Consider the following 14,645-nt stretch of genomic DNA (forward strand, 5'->3'; position numbering starts at 1 on the left):
GTGTGTTTTACACACTGCACCTTTAAATTAAAATTGGGAAAAGGGCAAATACTTCTTTTCCTCATTAAATTGCATTATGCATATCTTTCTTGTAGACTTCGACGGCAGCAGCTCAGTCCTGGTCTGTTTGGGAAGATGCGGTCAGCTCGATTCATCCCTGGTGATACAGATGTTCCAACCAGTGACATGGATGACGAAGAGGAGCAACTACAGATCCATGGATGACACAAATACACACATGCACAATGTCAGTGCTTAGATTAATGTATAGCTTCAAAAATACCAATTATCCAAATCATGTAAATATTCTAATTGAGACTAAAACGGAGGCAAGAATTATTACCCCAACAGGGTTTGCTCAGTTGAAAGGGGTCCAGCATAAAGCTGTACAAACTAACATGCAAGTCAGGAGGTGCCAAAAGTCCCTGCAAAATTATTAGCTCAGTATATCAGGAGCATTGGATACTGATTGGACCTGATTTTTAAAATGAATTTTGAAAAATGAATTGCTGCTCAAATATATTTTTTGTCCTCGTTTCTAGAGTGTAAATCTTTACCCATTTTAGCGACTTTTGCCTGTTGATATTCATGGATTGCAAACATGAGGATATTCATGCGATGGGGAGGTGTGATGCATTTCCGGTAAAGTCTAAGGCAGGGTTTGCGTCAATCGCAATCGACCAGTCACTCGCAAAGGGGGTGTCGGCCGATCGCATCACGTACAGACTTGTTGTAGGCCTCACCGTGCATGCACAAGGGCGCTAACGAGCCAAATTAGCATTTTCCCTTCTAAACCTAATAATAAAGTATAAAAACGATAGGAACAGCTAATTATTTCCACACAGTGAAAGAGGAGGGTTTTTTAATCTCTTTGGGCTCCATGGCGGGGCATCTCGCACTTGCTGATAAACTAGCGAGCCAGCGGGAAGCGGGCGATGCGCGAAGGTATGAGCTCGCTGTTTCAGTGCTGGAGAATGACCCGCGGGACGGCTCGTCCACCACCACAACCGGCAGCCGTAGGGAGGTGTGCGCAAGGCTCGCTATCAGTAGCTCCTGTCTGCACTCTATGGTTGACACATTCAGCACAAGTCATCAGGAAAGTAACGACAGACAATGTGCACTGGTTGTATTGTGCAATATGGTTTCATGCAGTTATGCAAGGTATTTGAATATATACTTTACCAATAAAGAATTCTCATTCTATTTTCAAATAAATATATAAATTAGGTAGGTTGGACCTGGTTATTTTATAAGTAGCTCGCATGCTGAAAAAGAGTGGGCACCCATGCTCTGATGTACCATTCTTTCCGGGAACGCCGAGTGCCGTTGTTTTGAACAGTTTTAGTACAAGTCCCTCAATTGTCAACATTTGGTTAAGTTTTTTTCGGGATTGTTTTGTGCGTGGTTGCACGTATTTGTGAAGAGGAGAGAGGATAGTACATTGAGCTATCACTGCTGTGTGCCTCCCCTGATAAAGATAAAGATGTCCCTTAATAGTCCCACATTGGGGAAATTTGCAGTGTTACAGCAGCAAAGATATGGATCACACAAAGGCGGCGGCGTAATCTAGCCGTTAATGTATAACATTAGCAGCAGACATTCATAAAAAGCATGCAAATATACACGGTATATACGTATAGACATAAATCCCCATGTATATCCATACTTACATCCCACAACATATTCAAGGGCAAGGAAACACTCGTAATGTCTGTCAATGGTACAGCGGGGAAATAAAGAAAAATGCTGCAATGATAAAAAAAAATACTGAATGATAGAAAAAACTGCAATGATAAAAATACTGCAATGATAAAAGTACTCTAATTCACTTCCAAGATGGCGGCGCGCATAGACGCAGCGGCTAACAGCTCTCCCTCCCAGTGCTCCTTATTACTTTTTATTAGTGTTTGCTTGCTCTTATTGGCACCAACTGAGGCACATCATCGATATACCCGCCAGGACATCGTGGACATTGGATATCGATGCGAAATAACCATCACAGAGGAATTTTGCTATGATCGCAAAATTCCGGACAAACTGGCGAGGCTGCCCGGCTCACCGTGGCTTGTCATCGGGACCGGGAGGCGGCGCAGGAGACGCAGAGAGAGAAAGCAGAAGCGGGGCTGCAGGTCCGGTGTCTTGCAACGGCTGCGACGGCAGCCCCATAGGCAACCACTGCCGAGTCTGTACTTCACCAACGCCAGATCCGTGGTCCACAAAATCGACGACCTGGGATTACAAATCCTGGGAAACCGCTATGTGCGAGACAGCAGTGTGATCGTCGTCACGGAATCCTGGCTGCACGCAGACGTCCCCGACGCTAGCATCCAGCTGGCCGGGCGCTCGCTACATCGCGCGGATCGGACGAGGGACACCGGTAAGATAAGGGGCAGGGGGCTCTGTGTTTACGTGCATGAGAACTGGTGCGGCGATAGCACGATCGTCGAGAAGCACTCTTCCCCCGACATCGAGTTCATGTCCGTTAAATGCCGGCCTTATTTTCTCCCGAGGGAGCTAACGGTCGTGATTGTCACAGCTGTTTACATCCCTCCCGACGCTAGCACTAGCACGGCGCTCTCGCTACTCGCGTGCGTCATCAATAAACATCAGCGGGCCCACCCTGATGGCGTTCACGTAGTAGCGGGAGACTTTAATAAGGCCAATTTAAAGACTGTACTCCCAGAGTTTCACCAGCATGTCAAGTGCCCAACGAGGGGAGACAACACTCTCGACCATGTGTACTCGAACATCAAGCACGCATACAGGGCCCTCCCACTCGCCCCCCTCGGCCAGTCAGACCACCTGTCCTTGCAGCTCGCACCTGCATACACCCCTCTCAGGCGCAGATTCAGGCCCACCACAAAGACTGTGAAAACCTGGCGTGACGACGCCATGAGTGAATTACAGGACTGCTTTCAAGACACAAACTGGGACCTCTTTGATCATCAGGACCTTGATGTCTACACACATTGTGTACTGGACTACATCAAGTTCTGCATGGAAACTGTGTCCCTACACAGGACTATACGGACCTTCCCAAATGCGAAGCCCTGGATGTCCAGCAGGGTTCGCTCTCTCCTAAAGGCCCGTGACGCTGCCTTCAGGTCAGGCGACAAAGCCCAGTACAGGGTGGCTCGTGCTGACCTGAGCAAAGGCGTCAAGCTAGCCAAGGCAACCTATAAGGGGAGGCTGGAGGCCCACCTTGCCAGTAACAGCCCACGGGAGGTGTGGCAGGGTCTACGGAGCATCACCAACTTCCGTGGCAGCAGCACGACCTCTGCAGACCCGAGTGCATCGCAGGCAGAGGAGCTTAACTGCTTCTTCGCTCGCTTTGACTCGCCCCAACCGTCACACCCCCGCACTTCATGCTCCAACTCCCCCCCACTCACCATAGAGGAACACGATGTGAGGCGCGCGCTCCTGGCTGTTAACCCCAGGAAAGCTACTGGACCCGACGGAATACCAGGCAAGGTCCTCAAAACATGTGCCCACCAACTGTCACATGTTTTCTGCAGGATCTTCAACCGCTCCCTGGCTCAAGCAGTCATCCCCTCCTGCTTGGAAACTTCCACCATTATTCCTGTCCCCAAAAAGTCACCAGCCGTCCACCTGAATGACTACCGTCCTGTTGCTCTCACACCAGTCATCATGAAGTGCTTCGAGAGGCTGGTTCTCCAGCACATCAGGGACTGCCTTCCTCCCACTCTGGACCCCTACCAGTTTGCATACCAGGCTAACAGATCCACTGAGGACGCCATCGACACTGCTCTGCATGTTGTGCTGGGCCACCTGGAACAACAGCAGAGCTATGCAAGGATGCTCTTTGTGGACTACAGCTCGGCATTCAACACGATCATCCCAGACATCCTCGTCGCCAAACTGGACATTCTCGGCCTCCCTGCCCTCACACGCATCTGGATTAAGGACTTTCTGACCAACAGACCCCAGACTGTGTTGCTCGGCCCCTACACGTCCTCCACCCGCATGCTGAGCACCGGTTCCCCTCAAGGATGCGTGCTGAGCCCTCTCCTGTACGCCCTCTACACCTACGACTGCAGCCCGGCCCACGGCAACAACACCATCGTCAAGTTTGCTGACAACACGACAGTGGTCGGTCTGATCTCGGAAGGTGACGAGACAGCCTACAGAGAGGAGGTAAAGAGGCTGACAGCTTGGTGCAAGGACAACAGACTGCACCTTAACACTGCAAAAACAAAGGAGATTGTCGTCGACTTCAGGAGGAACAAGACGGTGCCGCCCCCCCTCTGCATCGAAGGCGTGTGTGTGGAGAGGGTCCACACGTTCAAGTTCCTGGGAGTACAGATCTCCGACGACCTTTCTTGGACTCACAACACCACAGTAGTGGTAAAGAAGGTCCACCAGCGTCTGCACTTCCTGAGAGTCCTCAGGAAATTCAACCTGGACAGGAAGCTGCTGCTAGCCTTCTACCACTCGTCCATCGAGAGCCTGTTGACGTACTTTGTCTCCACCTGGTACAACGGCTGCACTGAGGCGGACAGAGTGAGGCTCCAGAGGACAGTCAAAACAGCGCAAAGGATTATTGGCTGCCCTCTCCCCTCACTGTCGGACATCTACACCGCCCGGTGCCTCAGAAGGGCTCTCAAAATCGTCAAAGACAATACCCACCCAAACTCACACCTGTTCGACCTGTTGCCCTCTGGCAGGCGCTACAGATGCATCAAATCGAGGACCAATAGACTGAGAAACAGTATCTTTCCGAGAGCCATCTCCATTCTGAACTCTCACACACACACGAGACCACCCTTACCTTGCAGAACAGCATCGTGATGTGTTTTTATATACCCTATTCAGTACTAAATTCCATTGCACTCTCTTATTTATTTATCTAATTTATATATTTGTCTGTATTATTGTTGTATTGCACTGGAGAGGGGAGCCCTCTAATCTCGTTGCACACTTGAGTACAATGACAATAAAGGGATTTCTAATCTAATTCTAATCTAATCTAATGGTATAAGTACTGCAATGATAAAAGTACTCTAATGGTAAAAGTACTTCAATGATAAAAAAATACTGCAATGATAGAAAATACTGCAATTATAAATGTACTGTCATGGTAAAAGTACTGCAATGATAGAAAAAACTGCAGTGATAAAAATACTGCAATGGTAAAAGTACTGTAGTGATAGAAAATACTACAATGATAAAAATACTGTAATGATAAGAATACTGCAATGGTAAACAAAATACAGCATTGGTCAAAATTTAAGTACAGCATTGGATAAAGCACAGTAGTAGTGTGTTTTGCATTCCAGGACTGCACAAATGCACTAATGCCCGCCCGTTTGTAGGCCTTACCTAATGTTCTTGTTAAAAAGTCTGACAACAGCCGGCACGAAGGAGCGGCGAAATCTCTCTTTCGTACAGCGAGGGTGTAACAGTCTATTACTGAAGGAACTGTGGAGTGTTCTAAGAGTGTCATTGAGTGGGTGGGCTGGGTTGTCCAGCATTGATTACGGTCCAGCGAGTAGCCCAAGACAGAGCTGGCTCTCCTCACTAGTTTGTCCAGTCTCTTTTTGTGCCGGCCCAAGATGCCTCCTGCCCAGGAGACAACTCCATAGAAAATGACGGATGAAACCACCGAGTCATAGAAGTTCCTGAGGAGTGTCCCCTGAACGGCAAAGGACCTCAGCCTCCTGAGTAGGAAGAGTCTGCTCTGACCCTTCTTATAGAGAATGTCTGTGTTGTCGCTCCAGTCCAGTTTATTCTTCAAATGAACACCCAGGTACTTGTAAGTTGAGACCCTCTCAACGTCTGTTCCCTGGATATTCACTGGTGCAGGTGGAGAGCGCAGACGCCTGCAGAAATCCACCACCAGCTCTTTGGATTTCCCAGCGTTGATTTGGAGGCGGTTCTGCTGACACAGTCCACAAAACCCTGAGTAACCCCTCTGTACCGATCGTCTCCGTCAGTGATGAGGCCGACAATCGCAGAGTCATCAGAGAACTTCTGCAGATGACAGGTAGGGGAATTGGATTTGTAGTCCGAGGTGTAGAGGGTGAACAGGAAGGGAGCCGGAACAGTTCCCTGCGGCGCTCCCGTGCTGCAGAGGAGCACGTCAGACTCACAGTCTTGTGTTCTCACGTACTGTGGCCGGTTTGTGAGGTGGTCATGGATCCATGTGATGAGGTGGGGGGCCTCTCCCGCCTGCTCCAGCTTGTCTCCCAATAGGGTGGGCTGGATGGTGTTGAAAACACTGGAGAAATCAAAGAACATGATCCTCACAGTGCTCCCCGCCTTCTCCAGGTGGGAGAGTGTAGTGTGGAGCAGGTAGATGATAACATCATCCACACTGATGCCAGGCTGGTATAAGAACTGGAGTGGGTCCATCGAAGAGCTCACCAGGGGGCATAGATGGACGAGGACCAGTCTCTCCAGGGTATTCATCAGATGAGACGTCAGCGCCACTGGTCTGAAGTTGTTGAGCTCCTTCGGATGGGGGGTCTTTGGAACCGGAACCAGGCAGGATGTTTTCCACAGCTGGAACACTCTGCCCAGCTCCAGGCTCAGGTTCAACAAGTGCTGGACGATTCCACATAGCTGGTCTTGCGCAGGATTTGAGCAGCTGGGAGCTAATCCTATCTGGACCCGCTGCCTTCCTCGCCTTCATCTTCCTCAGCTGGTTCTTCACCTGAGATATTGTGAGGAACAAGGCTGAGCAGGAGGAAGTGGTGGTTGTCTGATGTGGCTGGGAACTGAAGCCTGTGGGGGAGGAGGAGAGAGAAGAGAGGAGAAAGCGAGGGGAGAGAAGAGAGGAGAGGGGGAAAGAGGGTCTCGTTCGCAGCGGCAGGAGGGGTTGGTGGGGGCTGCAGCAGGGGAGACTGAGCGGGGTCAGGCATTTGATCAAACCTATTGATAAAATAGGTTCAACTCATTTGCCCACTGAAGGCCCCCCCCCCCCCCCCCCCCTCTGAGTCTTACCTGGTTGTCCGTGGCCTGAGATGGTCTTCAGGCCCCTCTAGACATCCCTGGCATTGTTTCGCTGCAGCAGTTCCTCCATCCGTATCCTGTAGGATTTTTTCCCCTCTCTGATCCTCCTTCTCAGCTGACGTTGCACTCTCTTCAGCTCCTCCTTGTCGCCTGACACAAAAGCCCACTTTTTCTCCTTCAGGAGAGCTTTAATGTCCAGTGTGATCCAGGGTTTGTTGTTGGAGAAACATTTACGGTGTTCTCCATGCAGAAATTAATATAGTCAATTAGACCATTAATATCCTCCCCGTGGGCGTCGCTGAATACCTCCCACACAGTTGTGTTGAAACAGTCCTTTAAGGCTTGCTCGGCTTCTCCAGACCATCTCTGAACTGTGCGTGTCACAGCTAGCTGCCTGGGGACCAGAGGTTTGTACACAGGCAGGAGAGCAACCAAGTTGTGATCAGCTTTGCCCAGTGGGGGGAGGGACAGTGATGTGTATGCCTCCTTGGTGTTGGCATAGAAAAGGACCAATATTTTATTGTCTCTGGTGTGGCAGGTTACATATTGTGTGAATGAAGGCAAAGAGGAGGAAGGAGAAGCATGATTAAAGTCACCAGAGATAAGGAGCAGGGCATTTCGGTGCTGTGTTTGTAGCCTGCTCACAGCTGCAGTCAGTATGTCACAGGCTGTCTCACTGTCAACAGAGGGGGGTACGTACACCGCTACCGCAATCACATGACTGAACTCTTGCGGTACGTAAGATGGACGCATGCTAACAACTAGCAGCTCAATGTCCCGACTGCAAAGTTGCTCCTTAATAGTGATGTGCCCAGGGTTACACCATCTATCATTCACAAACACAGCCAGCCAATAAGATCCAGGACATTAACACCTATGTCCTGGCAATAATCAGATGGCCTCCAACAATACATAAAGATGACCTACACAGGGACAAGCTGCTCAGTGTATGGCTCGGGTAACAAAAGCCTTGTAAGGAGAAGGAGCCACACAAACTGTCATGAAACGACAAGGCCCTTCATGGTATATACCACCAACAAATTTAAGATGATGCTGACATTGAGAAAACATATCAGTAACATATCTGGAGTAGTTTGGACTGAAAGACAGAACGGAGCGCTAATCATGGCAGCACAAGAAGAGGGCCTAAACAAATGATCAATAGAGGCCGGTGCCCACATCAGACAGGACACCAGATGCAAGCTGTGCAGAGCCCCATAGACAGTGCAATATTTCACATCAGGCTCAAAGAAGCTGGTTGGTAAGGTATATGTACATGGAGCGACACAACATGAGGAAGATGAAAAAAACAGAAACCCTCAAAATTAAAGCATCGTCGGCTACAATAACATGTGAACTGTTCACCTCCATGTCATGCCACTTATATTAATGCAAAAGGAGGCCCAACAAAGTACTGAGGCCATATTATTTGACACTTTTCAGAAGGCTGGCATTAAGTGTTTAAATTCATTTCTTGTTGGTCACATTAAATATTCTAATTTTGTAAAACTGGATTTTTTAAAATTTTTTCCTTCCTGCAATATATGTATGTATATTTATCTCTCTCTCTCTCTCTCTCCCTTTCCCTCTCCCTCCCTCCCTCTCTCCCCCTCTCTCTCTCTTTCTCTCTCTCTCTGATTGGACACTCTAAATTGCACCTAGGTATGAGTGTGAGCGCGGATGGTTGTTTGTCTCTGTGTGCCCTGCGATTGGCTGGCAACCAGTTCAGGGTGTCCCCCGCCTACTGCCCGAAGATAGCTGGGATAGGCTCCAGCACCCCCCGCGACCCTAGTGAGGAGAAGCGGTACAGAGGATGGATGGATGGATATATATATATATATATATATATATATATATATATATATTAATCCAACCACGTTTTAACGTCAAATTTTTTTAACGAGCAATTAAGACTCATCTTGGCCTAATAAACAATGTAGTCCTATGGCGAAGCGCTGACGCTTGAAAAACTGTTAACACCTTACTAGATCTTGCGAGACCGGAAAAAACATCAAGCTTGCGAAATTTAGGACGCGCCTGCATGGGCTTGCTGTGCGGAGTTTTCCCCAGTTTATAGAACTAAAAGCATCATGGCGAGTGGTAAAAATGACGCAAATTCTATTCTGAACGGCAAGTTTTTTTTTTTTAAAGTTACCTAATGGTGTTACAAATAAGAGCAAAGTCTTGTGTATTGTCATCGTGCACTGAACTACCATCGGAGCACGTCCAGTTTAAGATACCACTTGATGGCCAAGCACACCGCTGATCCCAATTCTCCAGCCCCCTTGTCAAACCGAGGCATCCATGGATGATTTGTGACAGAAACAGATGGATGGATCAACTAAAAAGAGACTCGCTGAAGCCACAGCGAAGTGGGTGGCCACTGCTTGTTAGCATCGTGGAGGACGAAGGTCTGGCTGAAATACTTTGCATTGCATCGAACGACTACACTTAAAAATTGTCCTTGAGATACACCATTGTAACCCGTATTCAAGACTTGTAGGAAGCGGAGAAGGTGGAAGCAGTCGCGCTCACCGGTGATTACTGGACTTCTCTCAGGAACCATAACTACGCCGGTGTGACAGCCGACCCCTTTTTTGCACTTTGTTGGCATTTTATATTTCTTATATTACTCCAATTTGATTCCTTAGAAAGGCTGCTGAGATGCTGTTTTGTGTGGCTTTGTTTGTGTGAGTCAAATCCAATGCTTTGTTTTTTCAATTAAAAAAAAAAGTATTTGCATAAAAACAAAAAAAAAATCAATTCTTATATATTGAAGGTATTAAAATTCAAGAAAATGTTTGGACAAAAAAATGAAGGGATTTTTTTTTTTACAATGACTAAAATGTGTGATTAACTACGAGTTAACTTTGAAAAAGTTTTATTCATTATGATTAAATCTTTTCGCTTGTATATATATATATATATATATATATATATATATACACACACACATGTATGTATATATACACACATGTATGTATATATATATATATTTATATATATATATATACATACACATGTATGTGTATATATATATATATATATATATATATATATATATAAAATTTATATATACACACAGTTGTATTGAATTATTGATAAATGTCACCAGAATCAATAAAGAAATTGAAAGCGTGTGTGTGTGTTAGATCCCCCAGTTCAATTCATTAAACGGAATGAAAATTTGGTAAAAACCTATAGTTGAAGTTTAAATTTCAAGATTGCTGATTCTTTATGAAGCCCAGCAATTATCCAATGACTGTCTAATTATGCCCTATGGAGAAACCCACTCTATGCTTTCCATTCAAAGCAGAAAACGCAGTGGCGCTACGAGGATGAATTAGAAGGAAATCGGGTCAGTTACTTGTGATAAGAAATGGATTTTGACCAAAAGATGAAAGTATGCTCGCACATATTTAGTGTTAAAAGTAAATGTACATAGGTTACCCCATATTTACTCTTTCAAGATTGCAAAGCAATTGTTCCACAATGTGACCTATGTTTGAAACATATCATGTCATGTCATTATCCACACCGCTTATCCTGTACAGGGTCGCGGGAGGGTGCTGGAGCCTATCCCAGCTGACTACGGTCGAAAGGCGCACTACACCCTGAACTGGTCGCCAGACATTCACGGGGCAGACATAGACACTGCGTGGGAACTGAACCCATGCTGCCTGCACACAACTCGGGCGAGAGTATCATTACACCATCAGTGACCTGTTTAAAACATGTGAATGAGAAGGCGACCTCTCTCAGGAGAAGCGGAATTCGGCAGGATCTGAGGATCACAGCTGCCGAACAAAAGAAGTGAAACTACTACTGAAACTAATGGACTGAAACTTTTTGTGCTAGAGCCTAAAATTTCACGCCTGCCTCTATTATCAGTTTATGGGTGCCATTATTGTCTGTTTTCCTTTTCTGTCTGGAATCTTTTACTGCCGCTTTCCCCCACTAATTCTATTCAGAAAACTTTATGTAACTAGTAATTCCCCCAATAAAAGAAAGGACTCTGCGGAGTGTGCCTTAGAGCGCATTGGAGATTGTAACTGAGCACATCTCCGTTCGTTCTACTCGTGAGAGAAAAAGATAAGCTCTCGTCTTCTTTTTTTGTTTGTTGTTCAGAAATTGTTCTAGGTTGTTGAGCCTGACATTAATTTGGTCCTTTGAGTCGGATGCCCCGATACCTGAGGATTGGATTGAATGTGTGGTGAACTCCAGTAAGACCATGGCCAGGCAGGCCCCCTCTAGAGAGCCTAAGATCCTTTTCCAGTACTGGACCTCACCCTACCAGCTGGGATCTGACGGTTGACGGCGTTACATTAATTTGGTCCTTTGAGCCAGATGCCAAGATACCTGAGGATTGCATTGATTGTGTGGTGAACTCCAGTAAGACCGTGGCCACGTCAGGCCCCCTAGAGAGAGCCTAAGATCATTTTCCAGGACTGGACCTCACCCTACCAGCTGGGATCTGATGGTTGACAGCGTTCCAACAGAGGGAAGACAACAGTGGTGAGCTATTTTTTTTTTTCTTTTAAAAAAAAGGGGGAAGAGAATTATTGGAGGTCATTGCACGTTAAGAAATCAAAACCCTGTGAACACTAGTCTATGGCGGGTAAATGAGGGACATTGGAGTACGATAAATTCCATGATAGAGGATGGCAGAGTCCTACAGGCATTTAAATTCCGTGTTACAAAAAGGATGAAGGAATCCTGTAGGTACTTAAATTCCGTGTGTTAATGTTTGCGCAAATCGTTGTAAAATTCCTGTGTGAAGTGTGTAAGTGAACAGAGTGATCGGGGATTTCAAATACTGCTAGGTGTTTTAGCCCATATAAAACAGTGGGATTCTAAACAGCAGACAGGTGTGAATGCAAAGGCAAGAAACTTTCGACCTGAAAAGGTTTAAGTGAGAATTATCACAACAGAAAATGTGAGTTGCTGTCCTACTGATAAGGCTATTTTTTGTTTTTAGAACACCCTGGGGGTTGACAAACTGGACCAAAATCTCTAAGATGGAGAAAAGAAGTAGAAGAATAAAACCCAGGAATACACTGCAGTGGAAGGATTAGAAATATGTGGAAAAATATGATCCTAATCAAATAAAATATTTGGTTCAATGGATAACTATATAAAACTTTGGAGGTCAGTTAAATGCTCACAAAATAGCAGTACAGCCAGAACTAACCATAGTTTTTAAGTGCGTGTTTAAGTGGAAACGTGCACTTCTGGCAGGAGGCTACACTGGCCCGACAGAGTTTCACACCTACACATTTATGAGAGATATCCGTTGAAACCAAGAATTATTATAGTCTGAATACTATAATAGGTTGTGTTGCTGTTATATTATTGTTTGTAGCTGTTTAGTTTTGAGAACTGTGTGTGTCACGTTGTGGGCCTGTGTGTGTAAGTTAGTGTACGTTAGTTTGTGTGTCAAAAAGTTAGGAAGAGAGATAAAAGTGGTTAAAATTGTGCCAAAAGAATTCATAAAGTAGAAATAAAATGTGGCCAATGATTAGTAATTAATGAAAGCCTATTTATGAGTGATAGATTCAAAAACCAAATCAAGGAACAATGAAATACAATTAACATGTATCTCTCATTCCATTCATATCCCAAGTGCTGCAAAGCATTCTGGGAGTGTTTCAGCCTCAGCCAATCAAATGACTGGTTAGAGAGAGGTCACGAGTGGTGTGCTTTGGGATGTGTCAGTTTTTTTCCGTTTTTTTCAAACTGTGATCAACAGAGGGTAGTAACAGACTGTTCACTGCTCCCAGTCAGAGCAGTTGTTTCAACCATTCATCAACAGATGGTCCTAAACTAAAAAACTAAAACACACTGTGTAAAGCTCCCAGTCAGTCAGGCGGAGAACTTATGAAAGTCACACTACATGATCGGATCGGTGATCCCTGATATGGCTGATACAATTCAGCATTAGTTGGCCAGTCAGATTATTCGAACAAAGTCGATTTACGGTTTTGCAGAATTATAGTAGGGAGGGTGTACCATTCTCATCAGGTGGTGCGCGAGCACATTAATTATTCAGCTGTGTAAAATTGAGCAGAACAAAAGATGACACTGCAGCATAGAGTCAGAGGAAAAGGTTAAGTTTCTTGCAGAGAATACACAGAGCTGTGTCAAAAGTGTGCCAAAACTAAGAGCTGAACGGACATCCGGTAAGATCGCTTTATTTTTCTTTGTCGGTGCGAGGCAATTGTTGCGCTGGTGAGATGCCTGGGAAGTTGTTTGCATGTAGTAAGTTGGTTTTGTATGTAGGATGAATATTCATGATACTTTGTGTGTATGTTGGCTGCTCGTGAGGGGATGGGATAAACTGGGCATTTTTCTTCATATTTAAGATGGAGTGCTTTACCACTAAATTTATAATAATTTTATAGTTGATATGGGTTTTAAATTGATCAAAAACAGGCACAATAAGTGGTTAATTGGTTATTTATTTATTGAGGTTTTCAGTCGGGAGCCTCCAAGAAAGTGATAATCAATGGATTTTGATGAATATGGGGAAAGGTATAAACAGGGGAAGTCTGTCATGTTAAAGGACCCAAGCATATTTCTGTTGACAAAGTTGAAAGAGTGGCAACTATCAAAGTTATGGCTAAAAATATTTTTTCCCTGAGCGCTGTTAAAAAAGTAAAACACCGGGTGAATGTGAATATTCTATTGTAGTTGTTTAATGGATCAGTCACTGTCTGCTCCAGTGCTCACAGGGGGGGGTGGGGGGGCTCCAGTCCAAGAAGTTTCTGAAGCTCACCAAGTACTAACCCTGTAACACTGATTGTAAAACGAGACTAGTTGTAAAAACCTAATCAGTGCTTTCAAAGACCCAGAAATGATTGATGCCAGCCTGCTGGCTGGCTGCTGCCAGCTAGCATCCGCCTCCTGAGATTTGACATGCCTTATCATCCCAAATTACTCCCAGGTATTAAAAAGTAGGGCTGGGCGATAAACCAAAAATTTACAGTTACCGAAAATTATTACAATAACTGACATCATTTTGCCCATGTTGGTAAATTCGGTGTTTTAAAAAGAAAAGAAAAAGAAAGTCTTTTCTGTCTGCGGCTATCTTCATGCCCCTTTAAGATGGCTACAGTGGGTGTAGTCATGTGACTCCACCCATCTGAACAACAAAGAAAACTGACGATGCAGTCGTCGCTGGCGATTCAAATCAAGAACCGGTGGGCATGGCTGAAGGCAAAGTAACATTAGTTGAAGTTGTTCCTGTTGCGCTTGTCCCAAAAAGAAATCTGTCGTTTGGAAATATTTTGGTTTCCACAAAGACAATATTTGAGCAAAAGAACACGAACTACAAAGTGCCTCCTAAGCACCCAAAACAAAGCGTTCAATCTTTTCTTTTTCACCACCTACAACAAAACCATGCTGTTGACTTGGAAATTGTGCTAAAAGCTCAAATTGAGAAGCAAGGTTCGACAAGTGACAACAGCCCATAACGGAGGCGACACCATACGAGAGAACGTCTAAGAGGTGGACGCGATAACCTAGCACATAGCTAAAGATATAGCTCATCTAGCTACAGTGGGGCGCACGGGATTTAAAGGCCTCATGAAAGTAGCCGGCAAGAGGTACGAAAATATTTTTCGCAAACCCAAAATGGACAACATCGGGACGGGAGCTTAGAGATGTCAAGCATT

The 14,645-nt window shown here is 45.4% G+C and overlaps 1 protein-coding gene across 7 annotated transcripts in view; it reads left to right on the forward strand.

Annotated features, from left to right (window-relative positions):
• ccdc102a (coiled-coil domain containing 102A) overlaps nt 1-11,026 on the forward strand; it is a 232,017-nt gene extending 220,991 nt beyond the window's left edge. For 3 of the 7 annotated variants that reach the window (XM_088296897.1, XM_088296899.1, XM_088296905.1), the window contains 2 exons: nt 96-247; nt 10,527-11,026. In XM_088296897.1, coding sequence (XP_088153023.1) covers nt 96-247; nt 10,527-10,694 — 320 coding nt within the window. In that variant the 3' untranslated portion in view covers nt 10,695-11,026. Of the gene's footprint in view, nt 1-95; nt 328-8,634; nt 8,783-10,526 lie in introns of those variants that run through there. The other 4 variants (XM_088296898.1, XM_088296902.1, XM_088296903.1 and 1 more) reach the window with 3 other exon arrangements.
• Nucleotides 11,027-14,645: the final 3,619 nt, after the last annotated feature.

This window comes from Idiotropiscis lumnitzeri, chromosome 5 (assembly GCF_059441095.1).
Source record: "Idiotropiscis lumnitzeri isolate Australia: NSW breed Sydney's pygmy pipehorse chromosome 5, RoL_Ilum_1.0, whole genome shotgun sequence".
NCBI classification, from domain to species: Eukaryota; Metazoa; Chordata; class Actinopteri; order Syngnathiformes; family Syngnathidae; genus Idiotropiscis; species Idiotropiscis lumnitzeri.